The 23,632-nt window shown below is 38.3% G+C and overlaps 1 protein-coding gene across 5 annotated transcripts in view; it reads left to right on the top strand.

Annotated features, from left to right (window-relative positions):
- Window positions 1–23,632, top strand: part of SLC9A9 (solute carrier family 9 member A9) — a 199,422-nt gene that overhangs the window by 114,189 nt on the left and 61,601 nt on the right. For all 5 annotated transcript variants that reach the window (XM_061365289.1, XM_061365290.1, XM_061365291.1 and 2 more), the window contains one exon: window positions 3,504–3,657. In XM_061365289.1, the coding sequence (XP_061221273.1) occupies window positions 3,504–3,657 (154 nt within the window). The remainder of the gene's footprint in view (window positions 1–3,503; window positions 3,658–23,632) is intronic.

The raw sequence follows: 23,632 nt of genomic DNA, 5'->3' as shown, positions 1-23,632 counted from the left end.
GGTTGTTTGTTTTTTTTTTTATTTTATCACTAATGAATGCTCCAAACATTTACTGCTTTACTTACTGAGTTTTACTGCCATAATCACCATGAATATCGAAGTCTGAAAAATGCAGCTATGGTCAGGCAAGTGCACTGCTGGTTAGCATTTGTGTATACCTTACTCTGCAAAGAATACTGCTGAAGTCATTAAGTTCTACTTTTTGAGGTGTATTAACAAATTTGAGAAAAGGTGGAAGAGTTAGCCTTGGAAGTGGATTATGTAGCGTTTTGATTTATTACATTCTTCTGCTTCTGTCACTCCTCTAACAATGCATGACAGAGGGTGGATTCACTTTACTTTTGCAAACATGTTTAATCATGATTCCTGAGAGTATTCCATTGTAAATCAAAACTAGATTAGTCCTCTCATAATTAAGCCCAAGCTTCTCAGGTGAAGTTCAGCATCAGCTAAAATGTGGATGCCAGCAGTCTCTGCTCATGTGAAAAAGAAATATTTTAATGTCTTAAATTGTAAATGAGCTATCAATAAAACTAGTGTTCCATGCTGCATGAAAAATGCCTCACTTCAGTTCAGTCCTGGCTATGATGCTTTTTAACTGGTAAGAAAAATTAAAAGGGAAGGAAACTAAATGGATCCGGATGTGCTTATTCATGCCACTAACATGTCTGATATTTAGGTATTACTGCCACATGACCAGGAGGGGACTATTTCACAACATCAATACTTCACCTTCCATTCTCTGTCCAATATCTCTATTTACTTTTTACTGTGCTTTCCTCTTCTCTTCAGCATAAAAATCAGCAAGAGAGAGTATGGTTGGATACTATGCTACAAAGATGACTGTTGTTAAAATAAGACATTACAACAGCAGCAGAGTCTGAAAGAGTCAAACACAAGTGCAGGAGCAAAATAAAAAAGAATGCCTGTGTACAGGCAGCTGCTGTGCAGACATTTACATCTGCACACTCGCACATACATGGTGGTGGGAAGTGTCAAAGTAAACCTGTCCAAGAACACAGATATGAAACCAGCTAAAAGAGAAAAGAAAGCAAGGAAGAAAAGAGCAGAGAACTATGGTTGAAACCAAAACACCAGATTTACATACAGAAAGTCTCCTCTCATGGCAGATTCTCTCCACACTACCCACAAACAGTACTGCCCTCAAAGCCTCTTCAGGGGTATGGGTTCTGAGTGATGTGTGTGTGTGGAGCATGAGCAAAGGATGGGTAAAAGCCCAATAGGACACACCTCTTCTATTCTGTGGGCCTCTGAATCTTAACCCTAAGGGTGGTTTTAGAAGCCTTGACACAGTAAAGAGTATCCTTTAATGGTTGGCACAGGTAGCACAAAAAAATCTGATAGAAAATATGTGATAGAGCCCAAAGGAGCAACAGATCACATTACAGATGTGGAGCTGGTATCAGTGCTGCATCTCTGAGAGATGAGGGGAGAGAATCTTTGCTAAAGGTTCATCACTGTTTTCCTTCTACTGTGCCACTCTCTCCAGTGTAGCTAGGGTACCAAAGTTCACTGGAGCAAATCATTCCATTGTGCTTTGTTGGTATTTTTCCTGAGGTGTTACAGAAAATGTAACCTTCCTTATCTTCAGTCTATTTCAGTATCTTACTGTCTTTTCTTAGATAGCTAAGATTCCTTTCCTTCATGTTGTTACCTGGCATGTATTTTAATATATATATAATAGTGTTCCTTGCTTCTCATTGAGTCTTTACATTTTAGTTTGCATTTGTCTGCTTCCCACTGCTTTAGTTGGAAGCAAATGCTTTGTTTGATTATTTATTTGACTTTAGACATGGTTTTTGTTGAAACTGAATTAGCTCTCCTATGTTGAGCCTTTCATTTATGAAAAAATGCAGTGGAAGCACTCACTTTTCCTCTAAACTGAAGAAATACCCATCCCACTGCTCAATAAGCAGAGTCTTAATGACATAGTAATCAATGTTTTTATATATGTAAATTTCCTCTTACCAAAAGAGATAGTCTAAATTTAATATTGTACGTATCGCTGTGATGCAGTTGTGGAAAACAGCATTGTTGTCCACCCAAAGAAAGCCATCAATAAGTAATTTAAGCATTTCATCTGAGCTAGTCATCTAGAGATTACCACTATAACCACCAGGAAAAAAATCATTTCAAGAATGGCTCAATCCATCCTCAGATATGTTTAAAATAAGTGATATTTCTTTTCCCATAAGAAAATAGCAAGGTATGTGCATCCTTAGAGATGTATTTTACTAAAATCAAGGACAAGACCACTTGTTGACTGTAGCATTATTTTCATACAAGCAGAGATTTTAAACCTACTGCAACTAACCGTTTTCAGCTAGCGTAAAGCTACAGTCTGGTACTTACTTGCAGAAATGGCTTTGTGTTAATTCTCTGGATAAACTGTCCCCTCTTGTACACCAAATAATTCACATTCTAGCTATGCAATCTTAAAAAGCTTTAAAATTCTATTTCAAAAATAGCTGCATTTAGCAGCTGATTAAATGATTCTGCATATACCATCAGAGCTTTACAAGAGGTTTAATTACTAGATTTATTCTCTGAATACTTGCAAAGTACATTTTGGATTCAGTGTGTAATGTATACATGTAATGGCTTTGATCTCTAGACTTCTTTTATGGATTACTTATTTTTTTTAGAAAACTATAAAGTAAATTTAAATAGATACATGAAAAACACTGGGAAATATAGAGTATTATTTGGTTTATGCATCTGGGGCTGGAGGCACTAGCAGGCATTTTTTCCCCTTTTTCAAAATGTATCAGTCTGTGAGGACCTATTTAGTCAGCTTATTACTACCTATGGGGCTTTTTTAAAAACTCGTTAACTATTTTGTCTATGTTTGTAAGGTTTTGTTTATTCAAGTCTCTGTAGGTTTATAATTTTACAACTACTGCAATATTTCAAGTACATTAAGAGCTAAAAATCTACAGTTATTTTGTATCCCCTTTTTTAAATACTTAAAATCATCTTTTAAGAAGCATTGGTTTCAAGTCATTTTTCTGACTGTTCTTAGCACATTAGAATATTTTAATAAAATTTTAAAGAAATCTATTGTTTGAAGCAAGAAATGTGTAACCTATTTGGGTACTGGTTTTAATGCCAACACTCTTTCTCACTTGCATTTGATTTCATGAGTAGTCCCACTGAAGTCAGTAAATCAACATAGGGAATAGATTTCTTCTCTAGCATGCCTAAAGTTTTATTTGCTGTTCAATTTGCAATTATTCAACACAAAAAAAAATCCCTGGATGTAAAGAAAATGCTTGATTATTATGTGACTCTTCATTGTCCACTTTTGCAAAGTTGCTTACATTGCATTAAGCACCATCCTCTCAATCAGGACAATTCACCATTTTATAAATATAATCATGGCCTGAAAATTTCCTCTGCCCTAGGAATTAAGTTTAGGCTGAAAAGAGTAAAATTCTGTTTTTCCATCACATTAAGTTTATAATTCTTGACCTTTTTTTTAGGTTTACGTGGTGCAATAGCATTTGCATTGGCTATTCGAGACACAGAATCCCAACCCAAACAGATGATGTTTACAACAGCACTGCTTATCGTGCTTTTCACAGTCTGGGTATTTGGTGGGGGCACAACACCGATGCTAACATGGCTTCAGATAAGGTTAGTACTGTCTTTACAATATTAACAATCAAAATAGCACACAATCACTATAGATCAATCACTAAATCCCTACAGCTTTCTAAGGTTACTTATATAATCATAGAATAGTTAGGGTTGGAAAGGACCTTAAGATCATCAAGTTCCAACCCCCCTGCCATGGGCAGGGACACCTCGCTCTAAACCATACCACCCAAGGCCTCATCCAAACTGGCCTTGAACAATGCCAGGGATGGAGCATTCACAACCTCCCTGGGCAACCTATTACAGTGCCTCACCACCCTAACAGGAAAGAATTTCCTCCTTATATCCAATCTAAACTTCCCCTGTTTAAGTTTGAACCCATTACCCCTTGTCCTGTCACTACAGTCCCTAATGAAGGGTCCATCCCCAGCATCCCTATAGGCCTCCTTCAGATACTGGAAGGCTGCTATGAGGTCTCCACGCAGCCTTCTCTTCTCCAGGCTGAACAGTCCCAGCTTTCTCAGCCGATCTTCATATGGGAGGTGCTCCAGTCCCCTGATCATTCTTGTGGCCCTCCTCTGGACTTGTTCCAACAGATCCATGTCCTTTTTATGTTGAGACATCAGAACTGCACACAATACTCCAAGTGAGGTCTCACGAAAGCAGAATAGAGGGGCAGGATCACCTCCTTTGACCTGCTGGTCACGCTCCTTTTGATGCAGCCCAGGATACAGTTGGCTTTCTGGGCTGCAAGCACACACTGCTGGCTCATGTTCATTTTCTCATCGACCAGCACCCCCAAGTCCTTTTCCGCAGGGCTGCTCTGAATCTCTTCTCTGCCCAGCCTGTAGCTGTGTCTGGGATTGTTCCGACCCAGGTGTAGGATCTTGCATGGTTTTAAATACACTTTTACAAGCATGAATGAAGTATTTGGCTACCTGGTAGAGGACCCAGACCACAAGGAACTGGTTCTTCTCAAATTCATTATGGAGTTGGACCTAGGTCAGACCTAACCTCATTTTGTAAGAATTTGTTTCCCTACTGTTCCTTTTAAACACTGTGAATGTTTGCCATATCCTCCTTACTATTGAAGAGCAAGCTATAAAGTCAGACTTTTCCCTCATCTAGAAATATGTACTTATTACACAAACATGTCATAAATGATTTCTCATTATAATGTGAATATACTAGAAAAGTTTACCTGCATTGGTATATCATTCAGCCTGGATTGGTGCATCATTCAGCCATTAATTTATTACTCATTGTTTTATATATGCTCCTTCACTGTATTATTTTTTACATTACTTCATAATCACTTTTATTCACAGAAAACTATGAAAGACACTGGAGGTTAAATAAGAGAGAGGGAAATAGGAAGCTGGAATAAGAAGTATCTAATTTAAAAGTCATATCCTGCAATGAGCTTTTTTGAAACCCACTTTTATCATTGTGTGATGCTATTCCTGAGTTCTGGTTACTTCATAATCCATTTAGAACTCACTGCCATGATTCATAAGGTCATCAAAACTCAGTACCAAGATAGCCTTGTAATTCAGAATTCCCTATCATTTATTTTATATAGCATATGCTTTCTTTGTTTACAAAATGATGTCTGATTAACAAGCCTTTCTGTCAGACTGGTGCTATAAAATACCAGCTAAAGATAACTAAATTGGAGCTTTAACAAAAATCATACATAAAAGCTTGCAAACAAAATAAGGCCTAGTGTACGAGTGTACTGTATAAACAAAAATGCAGGCATCCATATGCTTTCTATTTCTGTGACAGTTCGATTATTTTTCATGACATCTCTCATTTCCAATAATGTCAATTAAGTTTGGATATACTCTGCCAGCACTAGCCATCTTTCTGAGATTTGCCACTTTTTCACTGTCAGTCAGCAATAGGGTTGCTGTATATGGCAACTGGGTGAGAAGCAGTATTCTCATTAAATCTTGTGGACCAAATGAGTTTGGATTACTGTAACAGGAGATTAAGGAATACTTCTGAGAATACAGTAAGGGGAAAAGGAGGTAGACAGTAGTCATGCGTATAGTCTAAGGACTTAGGTCACTAGATGCCTGACCTGGTCTAGATCTTTAGGTAATTTTTAAATTAATACTGTCAAGTGCTTTCACTAACACAAGAAATTTAGTTGAACGCAATGGCATTTCTTCTGCTACTTAGTGCTACCCAGAAGTGGGAAGGACCACAAGACTGCAAGTGAGGGGTTGTTTCTCATATTAACTATACCCTTCAATGCAAGCATGTGCTTTCTTTACCCACCTGTACAACTGATTTTACCAAAGATGCTGAAAGTAGGCAGTCATTATTGGTCTGAAATGCTCATCTCTTTGGTGATGTCTGCTGAATCCCAGCAGATCTGCAAAGCAGATTTACCAATCAATTTGCGTTTGTAACTGGGATGTAGATTTTCTTACTATAAAGCTATTAGGTTCACAACTCCCACTTCTTGATATCAGAACATACAGCTTCATAAATTATGAGAGTGTAGTCAAAATGAGATAAAACTTAAAACAGACATCTTTAATTACAAATATATCTTGAGGCTTTGATTCCTCTTTCTATTGCATATATTTAACTGTCTTTATAATTTATTACACTTCAGTACAGAATTTTGACCTTAGCTACTAGCATTTGTCATTTTAGTCTTAAGTAAGACTCCAAATTACACCACCTTGCTTGCTGTACTAACCCCATTATGCTTGGAGCTGTGCCTGAATGGCAATTCTGAGCTGTGTCTATCCCCATCTTTTTTTTAACATATGAAATTAGAAGAAAAATATTCTATTTTTCATGCTCATTTGAAGGGTTCATCTCATAAAACCAAGGGAAACTGTATTATGAGTACAAAAATGTTACGACTATCTGTGAAAAGACTCATTGGAATGGCTTGGTATGTCATCAATTATAGGAAAAAGGGGTGAAGCAACTATGTATGTATGCACAGAAGAGGGACTATAGTTCCTATCAGTATTTCAGAAAATACACCTCTTAACTCCTCAAGGTTGATCAAGTTTGTCTTACCCTAAAGAGCAGTGTTTTGGGTTTATATGTTACAGACTAACTTAGCCACATTTTCGTTTTAAAACATGAATAAATCTATCATCCATTAAGTTGAAGATATGTAAAAATAATATAGATTACAAATAACACTAGTTTATTTACCATTTGCTCTACCATAATGCATTACAATGCTAGTCAACATAAAAGAGAGTATTCAAGATCTGTGCAGCCTTCTTATTGTATACTATTTTCTACATATTATGCTATGTTTCAATGATTTATTGCACTCTCTGTAACTTACATTGTGAAATTCTCGTCATGGTGGCCAAGACTCCTTATGTATCAGCAGAGTATAAGGGACTAGAACAATGACAATTTTTAAAAAATAGTAGAAATAGTCTTCTGAAAAATCAATTTTGTTTCTATAATAGCTGGAATTCCCATAATCTTCCACCTCTCCTCACAGCAATAGCATCAGATTTGATATTTTTTTTTTAGTTAAAATTCAACTTTATGTAAATATAATCTGTCACTCTATTTTTAGAGAAGATGTGTCCTCAAAGATAACTACTAGCTGAGTTATTCCAGGAATATGTGTGGCTTATACAACACTTGCAAATTGTTGCCAAAACACATAGTAAGATATATAATCAAAACCAACCATGTGCTACTGAAAAAGTCTCCATTTCCATCTCCCATTTAATGCAGCAATATTACTCAGCTATCTCAAAAGGTTGCAAAGGCCAGCTGTGCTGAAGGCTTTTGTAAAAAGAAGCCTAAATGGATCCCAGCAGTTCACCCAAGTTTATTAAGATTCACAATTCTAGATTCCTTCATTTAACAAACGAATTACACTGAAACATGCTCCTACTTAAGCCTTAGCTTTAATATAAGACAGGCTCTGAAAGCCTTGGAAACCTGGCCTGCTAATGGCACAATCAACGTCTATGTGTTTCTATATGTAAAAATACAGTTTTAAAATAAATCTACAGCTACATTTCTTATTACTGGTATATTTACTCTTACAGAGTAGCCTTCAAAATGAGTCTTAACATTCTTGAAAAAGTATGAATTTTTTTAATTGTTCTAAAAGAATGAGACATACATTTTCAGAAATTTAGTTATTTTAGCTGTCTCTTTTCTTTAGATACCTGAAGCTCTGACCTTCAGGAAGTGTTGAGTGCTCCCTTTCTGAAAATGTGGTCCTATTTAAGTGTTCCCAGTTGTGTGGCACAGTAATATAACATTCCTGAGTACATAGGCATATGCACAGTCTGTTACAGTGTTATCAGCTGGCACACTGAGAGCAGAACTGGTTGCACCAGGTTCCTAAGCAAATACATTGTCTTTTGCCTTATCTGAGAGTTACAAGTAACAAAAATATATATATATATATATATATTGCCTTTTCTCCCCCTGTGAAAAGACTACAATATACTGCCCTTGGCAGATAATGAATAAACCTGCATCAGTGTATGAGAGTAATATCATGATACATCAACAGCAAAACTAAGTCATTTGAGTTCACAGTCAAATTGAAGTATTCAATAAATGCGCCTTCAGAGATACTGAGTATTACCTGCTAATGCTTTTGGATACATGTCTCCATTCCCCATACTCTGATTAAAAATAGAGAGCTACATTTTACAGCAAATCTGCAATGAGAGGTTTGGGAATAAAGGATTCACCTGACAGGCAAAGCAAAAATACAAAGCTGTTAATAAAACATGTCCTACAAAGGCATTGTGCTAGGTATTAGGTCCTGTTTGTTTATCATCACCTCCTGTGTAAAGGTTTGTCAAGGGATTTCCATACCTTTTTTGCATCTCTTTGCAACAGCTCTTCAGTGAATGAGGAGATTTTTATTCCATATTCTAAATAAATACGAGGCAGCACTGAATAGTAACTTTCAATACTGCACCTATCTGGCCATTGCCTTGAGTATGCGTTTTACAAACTGCCTCTACCTCTGTCCCTGGTTGTACTTCAAAACATTCCATTTCCAGTTTGCCTAAAACTTCAATTCCAAACCTCCAAACTTCTCTAATCACTGATGCCAGAGAGCTGACATAACACATTTTTGAGGGGTGACCAAGAATATGAGTACAAACTCACACTCAGCAGGAGCAACTCCTCATTGTGCTTTTCTAAGAGAAAGTACCAATCCAGAAAATTAAATTAATCAACACAAACTATTCTAATATTCAGTTGTTGCCTTCCTTAATTCTAATTGACCCAACTTTTAGATTAATTTCCAGAGTTTTCCCAAAGCTCTGTTTATTCTTTTCACTGTCAGATTCCAGCTTTATAACTACAGACAGCTATTTCTCTTTGCTCATCTAGGCAAAACTAAACCTAAAAATGTCAAGGTTATATGCTTCTGAAACTTTCTTTGCATCAGTGAAGCCAGAAGGTCTCTAATAGTGAACAGCAGCTGGTCACTCATCCACACTACACTGGCACAAATACAACATAGCTTTATATAGTCAGTGATCTCTGAGAATATAAAACATAGAAATGCATCAAGTGTAAAAAATATAACTGAAAAAACAATATAATGCATGCAACAAGAATAAGAGGAGAGGATTCACATCTTGTAAATTAAGTTTTCCTCAGATCTGTTTGAAATGAGTACATAAGCAAAAGTGGTATCATTGGTGTGGAGACTCCTTTATGTTTTGTACGCGAAGCAGTGCTAACTGGCTAGGAGTAGAGTGCAGGTAAACTGGGACCAGTATTGTTAACAGCATGAAAAAGTGATCTGCCATTTGAAAGGGTCAAGCAGGCGGTAACCCCTGCCCAAGAGTTAAGCAATGAAGGAAAAGCAAAATCATTTACAGATCATATGTAGACATATCTCTATCACTGCTATGAAGCCACCGAGGTCAACAGTTGCCTCAAGGGTTCACTTATTCATGGAATCATAGAACTTTTTAGGTTGGAAAAGACTTTTAAGATTATCAAGTCCAACCATTAACACTAACCATTAACAGTAACACTGCCAAGTTCCCCCACTAAACCATGTCCCTTAGCACCACATTTACATGTCCTTTAAATACCTCAAGGACAGTGACGCAAACACTTTCCTAGGCAGCCTGTTCCAATGCTTGATAACCCTTTTGTTGAAGAAATTTTTCCTAATATCCAATCTAAACCTCACCTGGCACAACATAACACGGACAGAACATAAGAACTCAGACTAGAAGTTGTGCAAAGATCTAGTGGAGGACTTCTAGCCAACTCACATGATATATTAGCATTTTGACAAAGTCAGCTTTTAAAAGAAAATTCTAAAGTTTTATTCTGAGTTTTTATTGTTCCACTTCTAGAAGTTCCACCACAAAACATAAACAGACCGTGTTCTTTTGTGGGCATTTCCTTATGGCGTGGCTACAGCACTGTTTTCTAAATGAAAATGAAAAAAACATGATAAAGCTGTACTCAAAACATTTTGAGAATCTGGCTTTGCTGTTAATGCTTTTGAAATAAGTCCAACTATTTGACTATATCACATCTGAAACATAAAATTATAACATTAATCAGTGTTACAGTGTAATAGTTGGATGATCAAAACACTGCTGCCTCCTAAATTCCCACCAACTTCCATATTTCCAACCCACTGTACAAAACGAAATGAGCATTCAGCAAACATCAGCAGCCAGAAGTCACGAGCCAGCGGAGTCCAGTCATGGAGAATGCTAGTATACCCCTTTACAATGAAAATGCTGCATAGATAAGCTGTTCTTTCAAGAAACTGAGATTTTGGTTCCTTCAATATCCAACACTTGAATCCACTGCTCCATTATCAAAGGCTAAGGTCCTGTGTATGTTTACCAGAACATTGCATTAAGGATGCAGGTGGGCAGTGGGGCTAAATACTGTGCTTTGACTGCTGTGACCATGGCTGTCTACCAGAAAAAGAAAAGAATTGGTTGGTACAGTATGATTCTTTGTTTAACCCAGCCCTTTATCAACTCATTATAGAATGCTGAAAGACAGAACTTTATGATAGAGCAACTAGGCTAACAACATGACCTTGGCCAGTATTACAGCGTTACTGTTTCAGTAACAAAAATATTCATTATTCCCAAACTCTATAGCAGTATTCCCTATATTCAGCTGTGTTCAAAGAGATGCCGCAGAAAGATAGTTTAGAATGCCACAGTGGTAGTGCTTATTGCTGCTAAGTAGGAAGCTTTGATCAGATTTGGGCTGTCCTTTAAGCTTCCAAAGTTGTTCTTTCTGCTTCCCAGAAGAAGCTCTTCCAATCACCCCCCCCCCCCCCCAAAAAAAAAACCCAACCAAAAAACCCAACCACAAACAAACAAACCACAATATCATGGGGTTTGGAAAGAGTTCTGCCGTATCTAGAAAGACAACAGTTGTGGTAAGAAATCTCAAGGGCTGAAATAGTGGTAAAAATATGACTGAACCTCAGGGCTCCAGAGCAAGGTGATGCTGAGAAGAAACCTTCTTTTTCCACAGCCTAAGAACAAAGAAGGTTACACTTTAGATCAAAAGATTAACAGATTGTTTTAGACAGGGTGGATGGTGCTGCCTATATTACATATTTTGCCAGTTCTACAGAAAGATTGCTATATTTTTCCTTTTTTTTATAATGACATTCAAGTCTTTCTTATACAAAAATATACCTGTTTCTGAGTTCTGCCTGAGTTAAGTTCTGATTTGCCATCATATGGCTTATAGCTGGATAGATTTATTCACTTGCCTTTGTCAATTTAACTATAAGAGAAACCTGCTTCAAGACCAAATTTTTAGAAATCTGTATGAATGGAATTTATGGGAGAGGTGATGATATAACTGGACTCTTGAGAGCCACAGTGTTTGCTAAACAGAATTGTTCTTCAGACAGTAAGACTGATTCTAAAGTTATCTAAACAAGACATAAACAATTTTAAAGCTCAGGATTTTCACATCACCCTCTCTTCGCAGCATCTGCTATGCTATGGGCACAAGGTTGAAATTGTGTTAACACTGTACTCAGTGGTCAAGCCATTACCCAAAACTGCTCACATTTAACTAGTCAGGAAATTCCTCTTGTTTAAGGCTTCTTCCATCACTGTCCAAATTGGGGTTCTGCATCTTTACCTTATAATGAGGAAGAAGGCTTTCAGATGCAGAGGATGGATACAACCTGCAAAAGTTTACCAGTCCAAAAGTACTGGCAGCACCTGTCTCTAGTATTATGGAACTTTAAGAAGATGGTCAAACATAGGTCAAACACATAAACTCAGGCAGAAGTCACATGTATCTCAGCCTTCCACTGACCTGAAAGCATTTGCATATGCTTGACAAGCTCTTGCCACAAAACTTTAAGAGCAAACTGTACTGGGCCCTCATTATTGCTTCCCAGCAGGAGACTAAGCTCCCTCAGCTCCTGAGACACTATCTGTCACTGTAAATACAAGTAGTGAGAAACTTGAGACTCTTCTAACTGTATTAAAACTTTCAGTGATAAACTATTTACTGTAAATTCCCAAACCATGAAACAAATAATAGTAAGTCTTAAACACACGTTCTATGCCATATTGCAAATTTCTGCCGTCAAATGTGGCTTAGAATCAGACAGTTTCATGTGATGATAACTGAAGAAATGCCTTCTTGAGTCTTAACCAGAATAAGACACGACCATGGTACTAAAAAGAATAGTGACCTGACAGCTGATCCAAGCAGAGAGGCTGCAGTCAGCCAAGGCGAGGAGGAGGGATCCTGCTGCCTGGTGAAGAGGAGCCTCATCAGAATACTGTACTCCGTTGCTGAATTCTGCTCTCCTCATACAGAAGAGCATGAGATAGTACATTGCCTTGCGATCATTTGTTATGACTAGATTCTTATAGGATCTTGATCTCTACTGCTCCTCATTTATTCCTAAATTAGGTGGAATGCTTATTCTGAGTAAATGTATCTTAGCCTTCCTTTTTCACCCTCATACAGGTGCACAAGGATTACCACTCCTGAAACACAGCTAGCCCTTGATACTCTGAATGCAACAGCCAAGAGAATGTGATCCATAATTCACAATTATAAATTGTTATGAACCCACTTAACTGTTTAGTTTGTGTTCCTTTGAACACATTTTCTTTTCACCGTTTGTCAAGAGTAAAGAAAGCCAATTTAGGAAAGGAGGCTTAATTAAAGGTTTTCTCCTCGATTTGGCACATTCTCTTTTCTATAACTATATTCCTTTGGGTCATATTTCCCCTAGAGTCCTGGAAAACAGTTTACTGGAAGATCTGTTGATTTACTATTGAAAACAGAATGTCAGCCCAAGTATCTTTAGCTGTAATTTGCAAGTAACCACAACACAGAGACAAATAGTTCAATTAAAGGCAGTATGTTTTGAAGTGCTGTTATATTCCTGTGCACTTTGTACCATGTATTATTTTGTTTTGTTTTCAGAATATTCATAATCAGCTTAACTGGTATTCTCAGTAACAGAAATAGCTCCAATACACAAATGTCATTCTTTGTTTCCAGGGTCATGCTCCTGGTTAGCAGGTACAGTGATTATTTTAAATCATGCTGCAATAAATTCTATTGAGAGCCCGGTTTTAGCCTCTTCAGCCAATGGAGCTTCTTTTCATCCAGATACACTTTCTACAGAGATCAGAGTCTTTGCTTGGAAAGTCTTTTAAACCCTAACAAAACCCTCTGAAATCCAGAAATACATGTAATTTAATATACAAGTCTATCCATTTAGTTATTATAACATTACTGCTGTTCTTAGGTGGCCAACTTCTGCATGTATGAACATCTAAAGGACAGCACTTTTCCTACCACCTTTCATACTGATGACAGTTTGAATGTTCCTGCACTAGCAAACACAAATTGCATGTACGTGAGAAACTATGTTGCTGACTCCTGAAGCTCTCAGCATTAGGATATTACTGATTTATGTGCAGACACTTAGGTCACAAATTCTACATTGCTACTTAAAAGGTAAGTTTCACAACTGCAAAGAACATGTTGAAAATTATTCAAATTAAACTAATAAGGAAGCTTTTTTATGAGTTCCTGGACAGTCAGAAACAATAGCTTAGAGAAGACATTGTCCTGCAATTATCAGAGTGTTACCTTAAAGACACATAGTTTTGCTGTTGAGCCACATCCTTGCTCCCACACAATACTCTGGGTACAAGCAGAAAAATTGCAGTTCAGAGTTGACTTGGGAAACTGCATAGCTGTCAGCCACTCTGTCAGGACAGAGGAAGAGGCAGAGTTTACCTTCAGCTGTAAGAAATTTTGCCACTGTAACTGCATATCAGCATTTTCAAGTTTGGTTCAACACATTAGATATCATTGTGATTTAAGCATTTGTGTAATTTGCACAGTAATCTATTGATTACTTGTGATGTGTCACAGCATAAGATTGGACCCCGTGTCCTTCCATCCTGCGGGGAGCTGAGGGAGGGAAGGGCTAGTGGACTGCGTGATTGGACGGGGTTATCAGTCAGTGCTTGGTCAGGCTGGGGAGGGCGAGTTATCAGTTGGCTGGTGCTAAGGTGTTATATTCTCTTCCCTTATTATTCCTTTATCATTATTATTATTTTGTGGGGGTGGGGTAGCTGCTGTGCTTGGAGCTGGGGTAGCTGTGCTGTCTGTTGCAGTTGAAGTTTGAGTAGCTGCTGTACTTGCTGCTGGGTAGCTGCGCTGTTCATTGCAGCCAAAATTTGAGTAGCGACTTTACTTGTTGCTGGGGGTGGTGTAGCTGCTGTGCTTGGAGCTGGAGTAACTGTACTGACTGTTGCTTTGCCCTCAGATCCAGCGACATTTTTTTCCTTTTGAAGGTGCTGGATAGTGTTGAACAAGGCCCTGTAAGCATAGGCCAAGACCCAGCACGTTGCCATGATTTGTCCATCTCTGGTATGGCCAGAATGACCAGACACCTCATTTAAGTGTTTTACCAAGTCTTCTGGATTTTGAAGTTGCTTGGTGGTGAAATTCCAAAGGGGGGGGGCCACTGACCTAGATACTTGCCCATACTATCCCACACACCCTGACACTCATGACTGTCCAGCCTCAGGGAAAATCTCTTGGTCCTCCTATATTGTTGTTTAATCCCAGACAAGACCCAAACCTGACTCAGCTTAACTTTTGAAATCAGACAAAATGGTCATGGGCAAAATAATACTCTGCATGTGTGTCAACATGGTGATCCCCATCACAATCAGCAGGCAGGTCCCAAAGGTACCCAAAAGCCATTCAAAACCCTCTGAACTCTCAGATGCTGCTGCTGTACTTGTCACTGGGGCTGGTGTAACTGCTATGCTTGCCGGCTCTCCCACCACCAGCTTCTCTTTTCCTGAGTCCAGATCTTCCTCCTCTGCCTTGCTGGGAAATGCTGTGTGGTCTCCTGCATCCTCCTGGGGCTCAGTGGGCAGCTTCTGGGCAATGCACTCGGCCATCATGGGGTTGGGCTCGCCCGCAGGGCTCGGCTCCTCAGCGGGGCTCGGCTCCTCCACTGCCTTCTGCCGCTGCTCAGCAGCCGCCTTCTCCCACTCCTTGACCTCCCCAACCTCCTCCACCGGCAGTCGCTCCTTGCCGGACTCCGGCCCTGTTCCCGCTGCCACTTGGTCGCTGGGGCCGCTCTCCCGGGCCTCTTCGACCACCGCCAGCTCCCGGGGCCGCTCCCCCCTCGGCTCCCCGCGGCCTTACACAGACGGAGGCGAGGGCGAGGGCCAGGACGGTGAGGAGCAGCCAGACAGCCAGGTACCAGTCCACAGCAACGTCCGTCCCACCCTGCTGCTGGAGCCCGCCCATATTACAAGTCATTGCCATAAAGAAGAACCTTAGCCCAAACCCCACACTTGATAAACGCTAACACAGCAAATACGGGGTCTAAGTAATGTACTACATTCTGGAACTGTGAGATCAAGAGAAACAACTTTGAGAGCCAGTAAATCAGCATTGTGACAAGTGACTATTAATCTGGTCAGATCTGTCATTATCTCAACCCTTCAGGCCCCACTTTGGGTGCCAAAAAGAACTGTCATGGTTTAAACCCAGCCAGACAGCTCGTTCACTCACTCCCCCTCCCCTTTTCCTCCCTCTTTCTTCCCCGCTCCCAGAGGGATGGGGAGGAGAATCGAAAGAATGAAACTCCCACAGGCTGAGACAAGAACAGTCCAGCAACCAATGTACAATACAAATCACCACTGCTACCACCAACGACAACAATGATAAGAGAAAATAATGATACCACCCACCGAAAAACGAGTCTGACCCAGAAGACCCCATGTCCTTCCAGGTAACTCCCAGTTACCCCCCCGGGCATGACGTGCTGTGGTATGGAATACCTCTTTGGCTAGTTTGTGTCAGGTGTCCTGTCTCTGCTTCCTCCTGCCTTCCCCTCCTCCCTGGCACAGCATGAGGCTCCCTAAGTCCTTGGTCAGAGTAAACATTACTTAGCAACAACTAAAAACAACTGGTGTTATCAGCTCTGTTCCCAGGCTGAAAGTCAAAACACAGCACTGCACCAGCTACCAAGAAGGAGAAAAATTGACTGCTACTGCTAACCCCAGGACAACTCGGCTTTATCACTTTGTTCCCTTCGATCTCCTGTAGTAGCACAGACTAAAATATTGGTTTAGATCCTAGTTAGAGTATTTTTTTATTAGAAAAAATATTGCTATACAGGATACTTTCCCTTTGCGTGGGAGCCTTTGGCACCAGTTCTGGATTTGCGGGCATGTATACCCACAGTGTATGTAGCATCTACAAGAAATAGGAAATGGTCTGGTATTCTTGACTAAAGATGTGTTATGGAAATGGCATTCTGTTTCAAATCCTGAGATAGTCAACATCACACTTCATACCTGTGAGCAAAGAAAACGCTTCTTGGGGCACACCCACACTGAAAGGGTTAATAGAATAGCTGCTTTTATAATAGTGGCTAAAGCATGATTAGCCTAGTAAATGCTGTAAATCATGAAGCAGGATGAAACTGTACATTAAATGTATTGGATGTTATTATAAAAAAGAAATTGGATGATTTCCTTTCATTTCTATCTGAAAATGAGAAATCATCCAGGTAATGAATCTCAGTGATCTCTTGAAAGGCCTATTATTTATTTGCAAGGTACTTTTCTGCTAAGATAAGGTGTGCATTTGGTCTCTCAGAGTTACTTACCATAGTATTTCTCCTGAATGATACTGAACAAGGTTTATAAACATTTGTGCTTGATAACAAAAGACCAGAATAAAGAGGACTTGGGCTTTCTGACTGACTGTGAAAGGCAGTTCTGGACAGCTATTGAATAGAAGATTTTGGATTGCAGTTGTGACTTGTGCATGACATGTACCTGACTCTTGCTGTCAAATCTGTTGGTCTGTATAGGCCAGAGGGATCTAATTTTGGCCCCAGTCTCCTAACATCCCACCTCACATACATCATATTTCTAGTTCTACATGGCTATTGAAAACCAAAAAAGGAAGGAAGGAATGAAAGATATGTTTTTATTGCTAAAATATTTGTTACAGGAGAAAGGGAAATTACAGAGCAGTAAAAGAGATTCATACTTTTCACAGTTTACTAGGAATAAATTCTAGGAGGAATTTTCTGCATGCCAAAACCCCAGAATTGTTTGTATATACTTTTAGAAAATTATAAATAAACCTACAGCCTGGCATAGAATCCATCCAGCAGGATTTGTGTCAATTAAAATATTTCTTTTGTAATCTTTTAAAATAAAGTTACTTCGAAGAGTCCAAGTATGAACCCCCCACCCTCCAAAAAAAAACCAAAAACAAACAACCAAAAAAACCCCAACACAAACCAACAACTTTCTTCCATTTTATGGAATCATATTATTTCTTCCATTAAAACATATCTGTCTGTCATAGAAAAGGTAGCTGCTATGCAGGAATGAACATAGCGAAATTGCCCCAATTACAAATAATGAATCAAGGAAGCCTATCTGGAACAACTCCTAGGGAATATCTTCATTAATTATATGGGACTTTAGAACAAAAGTAATGATTTACTATTTTCTACCAAAATATGACAAATTAATTTGACCTCTAACTAATACACCAAATTAAATTAGTGCAAGCACAGATCCCTTGACTTTAAGCATATGCTAAAAATGTGTTGCTAAAGGGTAAATAGAGGGTAGAGAAAAATAATTTTAACATTTAAAAGTTTGAGATAAATATGTGGTAATGTGGTATGAAATCTTGCCTCTAGAAAAAAATGATTACATTTACTGAGTTGAATCTTATATCCCTGCAAGGTATCCCTTAACTTGCTCTATTATTGATCAGATATGGTTGCTTTTTTGCACAATAATTACTCTGGAAACTCACTGAACTTTCATATTTTAAGAGCTGTGAAATACTGTGAGCTGGCTCAAAAAATAGTAGGGTATGAAATTAATATATTCTTCACATTTATTAGTTTGCTTAACTTCCGAAGTTTTTATGTGCATTCTTCTCCCATTTTGCTTGACAAAGGATATTAGAATTTCTTAAGCAAGAAAATCTAAAATGAAGGTTTCCTTTCAAGGGGATAAAAGTTTTCATCATATAATATTTACCATTTCAGTCTGAAAAAAAAATATTTCAGTCTTTCTCAGATTTTTTTTTTTCCCATATGTATTTCCTCCTCACCCTTCTGGAAGAATTCTAGCCTCGCCAGTTCTACGCACGTATGCATGTATCCATGAGATGAGTAAAGCAAAGTCAGAAAATAATTTTAATTAACTGAACCAGAAAACGTGACAAAATTATTCTGTAGACTAGTGGTGAATGCGTTCACTAGGGAGGTTTCAGCTCCTGTCCAAGTAAGTGTTTCTGTTTCATGTAAAATGAATCACCAACTAAAGTGCAGTAATCTTTGTAGAAAAGATGAGTTCAGATCTTCCAGTATGTTATTAGGTAGTCTACAGAAGAATGATTGCTCACATGCTTTCTTAACCCTAATGCAGCAAACACCTTCCAACACACTGCAATACAACACAAGAAGCATAGATAAAATTATGAAGCTATTTCCCCTCCCAGCATTCCTTTTTCACTGCATTCATTTTAAATGGCAGCCAACTCAAAAGAGGTGCTTGAGGCTTTATGCTCAAGCTGTATATGATTATAAAGAGAATTTTTTTAAAATTACAAATATCTAGAAGCTTTGAAGAGCATCTCCAAATGCTCTTATAAAAAGATGAAGGCTTTAATTAATTAAAATGAAAGTGTTTTATCAACCTTAACTACAGTGTCACAGTTAATAACTATAACTCGACAAGGGGGTAACTAACCCTCCTCCTGGGTAGTCATAAAAGGCTTGCAAGGACAGATACAGGTAGCATAAAAATCTCAAAATAGAACAAGGAGAGAGCCCTCAGTAAACCAGACAAGAATGACTATTCAGTTCACTACCAAAAAAAGGAATTATTTTAGTTGAGATGAATCGAATTACCAGAATCAAGAGGTTTCTAGCCACAATTGAGTTGCTGACACAAAAGGAAAAGCCATCATTAACACTTTAAAGCTTCGCTTTCCCAGAATGAGTATATGCAAATACAAAATAGGTGCTGGATATTTCCTAAATTATTCCGAATACAGTATAATGCAAACGTGGGTAAGCTGAATTTCACCTATGTTAGGGTACCAGACTTGGGGTTCTAAATAAATTAAATTCTACTTAAGTTCTAATTCTCTCCAAATGAACAAGTCATGAATATTTAAAAACGTAAGACTACTAAAAAATCAAGCCACACATACTGTGAAATAAAGACATTTCTTGTAGTTCTGGATAAATACAGCAATTAGGTAGAAGTATTTATCTTTGTTGCTGTTGTATAAGTAAAACTCTCCATAAAATCAAAACAGAAACAAGCAAACAAACATCAACAAACTGAATAACATTCTATCAAAGCTATATAATGCTCCATGATCACTGTGTGACTAGGAGAACTTGCAATATCATGGATGACATTTGGTCCAAATTTGGCAACTACACTAGAAAATATTTCTTCCCTCTGGAACCTCTGTAGCATAAAGGTTTGGAGAGTGTCTGAATGAGACATGGAATGAGATACACACTGGATGATGAAGGGGAGCAAAAAGTTCTTCCTTTATAGAGCTTGATTTGTAATTTCAAACATAAGAATTTGAATGCCCAGAGTTGGAAAAAATTAATGAGTATGCATCTGATCTGAAAACAGATATTTTTATTTCATAGCAAGATATATTTCCATCTACGTGCTACATCTAACTAAGCACAAGCACTAAGTTAGCTACATCTAACTTAGCACTCTCTGTCCTACAATATTTATTTCTAGATGAGGAAACATGAAAAAAATCGTATCAATGCTTACTCACATTACCAATTGCAGTGCACCTGCTTCTGAATGTAATGACCTCGGCTCTAAAGGCCATTGTGCTGCATGGTTCGTTAATTCATCATTTCACTAATTCAGAAATGCAATTTTGATTTACCCTTCGATAAAACAATTGTACAGCATATATTTGAAGTTATATTCTCCAATAAACCGTAGTTTTATGCAGCCTTGGGTCAATAAATCCATACAAGTCCTTACTATCTTTTCCTGCTGTTCTGAGTGTTTCAGACAGAACTTACGTGAACATATTATAATCCAGGAATGAAATATGAACTTCAGCAATGCAGCTGTTTTACAAACTGCTTCTGAAAAGAGCAGCCTAAATAGAAAGATTAGTGACAGCTTTACATGTAAGGTACCTTGTCAGTTCTTGGCAGCAAAGACAGTAGCAATTAGTGTGTTTTGGTTGTAACATACATTTAGTTTGACCAGCATTACTCAACACTTCAAATGACTATGCACAGAATTGCTCCCAGTACCAGCTTTATATGATAAATTTCAAATGTCAGTGCAAAAGATGAAGTACATGATATGTTTGTCCCCATGCTGTGAGCCCAGGGAACTTGGGAGTTGGTCATCTCGTTATTTCAACTAATGCCTCAGGAGCATTTAATGTTTTACTTTGGGTTAATCACATTAACAATAATGTAATGCATCTGCAATGGCTTGGGCTTCTTGCCAAAGCTGTGCTGTTTATGTTCAAGGAAAACAAAGGAACAGACACCTAAAGTGATTCAGAGAAGAAACATTTTACTACTCTAAAAATCATTGACATAATTCACTGGAGGGAACTGTTGTTTCTGAGCCACAAATTAACTAAGCTCATCTGTAGGAAATTGTCAAAATACATCTGAGCACAGTTTCTTTTCCTCATACAGATCTTTTGTACAATCAGCTCTCATTTTTCCTGGCTGGCAAAGCTCATTAATAGTCTGAGTAAGATGCCAACAAAAAGGCCCAATTCCTGATTATTTTTTTTTTTGAAAGCTGTATTCATCTCCATAGAGTTCATAGAAGTAGCAATTAGGACATTTGCTATGTGCAAAAATGATGCTACTTGTAATGCAGTAATGTTTCTATCTTTTTGCATTAACTGAAAATGCATATTTCATAATGTTATGGGTGTTTTATTAATACAGTTCCAATGTTGCCTACAGAGCATTTGATCTATAGCCTTCCTCGCAGCAGGAGGAGAGGCATGGCAATAATACCAACTTTCTTAAAGCATGTGGAGGCTGACCAATATTCTGTTTTGTGTACTGCCTCTTATTGAGAGGATTATTCGGAGATATATCTGTGTCCACACTTCTCTATTTTGCAACACCTTAAAGTAAAGCAAAAAATCTCCTGCCATCGCTGGTGTCTCCTTCTCTTTGCATAATCACTTGTCCCTTAACACATGTATGCTGCTAACAGTCACAGTATATTCTAAATACAAGATCATTTGGTTTAAAGTAAGGGAAAACAAACCATGTCTTCCTTCCCTTTTCCTTCCCCCGCTAAAAAAAATAAAAGCAAAACAAAACCAATTACATGATAAAGGGCTTGGATGGGAGGCATCACAGTTCCCTCATGACAACCTTGCCACTCTGTGCTCCAGTATTTCAAAAGCGCGACTGCTTGGGGATTTACCGGGTTGATACAAGAAGTAACCTCATTACTACCCAACAAGGTACCAAATCCCATCCTTTATCCCAAGACAATGCTTCGCCAGTGCTATAATGTGCTGTCAATCGATCCTGTTATTCTAGGAGTCCCACCTGTCAATGTCAGACATGAAATTCGGATGAAAACTAAATAACAAAATGCAGCCTTAATGACAAAGTGGTAATTACAGTGTATATCCCAGCTACCTCCATGCACATTCCTCAAATCTCATCTTCTCTTGCAGCTTTAGAAAATTATTTAAGTTACACTATTTTTCATGCGTTATTTTTCAGTTTCTCTTATCACAATGTAGGACTTGTGACCTTGTAACCACATTTTAATCCAGAGATGTTTGCATCTTAACTGAACAAACCCAGTTTTTAATAATTTTGTAACATTTTAGGATTAAATATTCTACTGTTAGCATGACAATTTCATCCTAGTAGCAATGGAGTTGCCCCAAGCTTTAGATTTGCTGAGGGTTTGGGGTTTGAGGATTTTTCTGCAGCTAAGATTAAAAATAAAAATTTAGGAAGATTACAGTCCTTTTAAGCTTTCCCATCCTTTGCCCATAAATCTGTGTTTGCCTACAAGTAATCACATACCTGCTTAATGAGTAAAGAGTGTAACTGGAAAAGAACTGTGACTATTAACTGACTGTGGCCATGTAACCTCTTGACACTGTTCTGGACTTCCTGTTCTTCAAAACAAGGGTAAGTTACAGAGTTTAAATGCTTGAAAAGCAGACAGTAAAGTGCTTACCTTGTTCTATAGGTCTTGATTTTTGCATAAATGAGATGTGTGAAATTATCTATTCACCAGTTGATCTGTTAATGAAACCTGCATCAGAAAATGAAGCTAGCACAGTAAGTGGAAAGTTAAACTGACAACCATATCCTTGTATATCTCAGGAATGCTGAGAGATGGCAAAAATATTAAGGAATGGCTCTTTGGAAGCACTCAGTGCTGGTCTAACTTGGCTCCTTTTGAAGCCAATGACACCAGTGACCTTGCCTTGAACAGGAGCAGTTGGCAGCATGCTGAGAGCCTTGCGAAAGCCTCCCCTCACACTGTAAATCAGAGTCCACACAAAAACCATAGGGGCATTTTAGAACAACAAAAAATGAAGAAAAATTACTCTTTTGGGGCAGGGATAGAGGAACAGCTGACACACAAGCACATGGCATGCAATCCAGACCTTACTAAGGAATGGGGAATAGAGCAAAGCTTTGCCAAACTACCACAGAGATCTGAATGTTGACAGGTTCCTAGAAAAACTGTGTTTGAGGTACACATTTTCCAGATAAGGATATAAAAAGGGGGGGGAGAGTAGTGAACTTTTCCACATACTTTGAAACAGAAAGCTTATTAATCTAAATTTGGACTACTAAAAATGCCATTTTATTAAAGACTTATCCCTAAGGCAGAAGTAGAAAATAAAACATGCAAGTATATTATTACTTGATAAAGCAGAGTTATACACAGAAAGCAGTAGGTTGAAGCTGTCCCTGTTATTGCAGGGGAGTAGGACTAGATAACCTTTGAAGGTCACTTCCAACCAAAACTATTCCATGATTCTATAGCTGGATCACATACCACAGTGCAATAAAAGGTACAGGAACAACTTATGATTATAAGCATATATAAATAGGAAAGACAAAAAAAATGAAAACCAAAAACTAGGCAGGGGAGAGAGGAAGTGAGGGAGAGTTGCACAGAAGATACGTCAGCACAAAAAAGAAGCAAAATAGTGCTGATCAGCTGATGTACTGAGTGGATGTTCAACACTGGTGCCAGGGCTCTGTGGCTTTCACTAGAGTTTAAAGGCCACACAGTGAAGGTATTTAATTGAGCAACTCTTGAAGTCCAAGAAAACAAGTTCTAGAGAAAGTACAGAAACCAAGTTTCTCCTGCACTCAGTGTTAGAGGCAAGAAGCAACTGTGAGTTTGGATACCTAAAGACTGGACATATGTACAGCTATAGA

This window comes from Neopsephotus bourkii, unplaced genomic scaffold, assembly GCF_033783945.1.
Source record: "Neopsephotus bourkii isolate Nb327-2 ecotype Australia unplaced genomic scaffold, CSIRO-AGI_Nbou_v1 NB_1279, whole genome shotgun sequence".
Classification (NCBI taxonomy): domain Eukaryota; kingdom Metazoa; phylum Chordata; class Aves; order Psittaciformes; family Psittacidae; genus Neopsephotus; species Neopsephotus bourkii.
The sequence above is the reverse complement of the archived record's forward strand: the minus strand, read 5'-3'. Positions and strand labels throughout refer to the sequence as shown.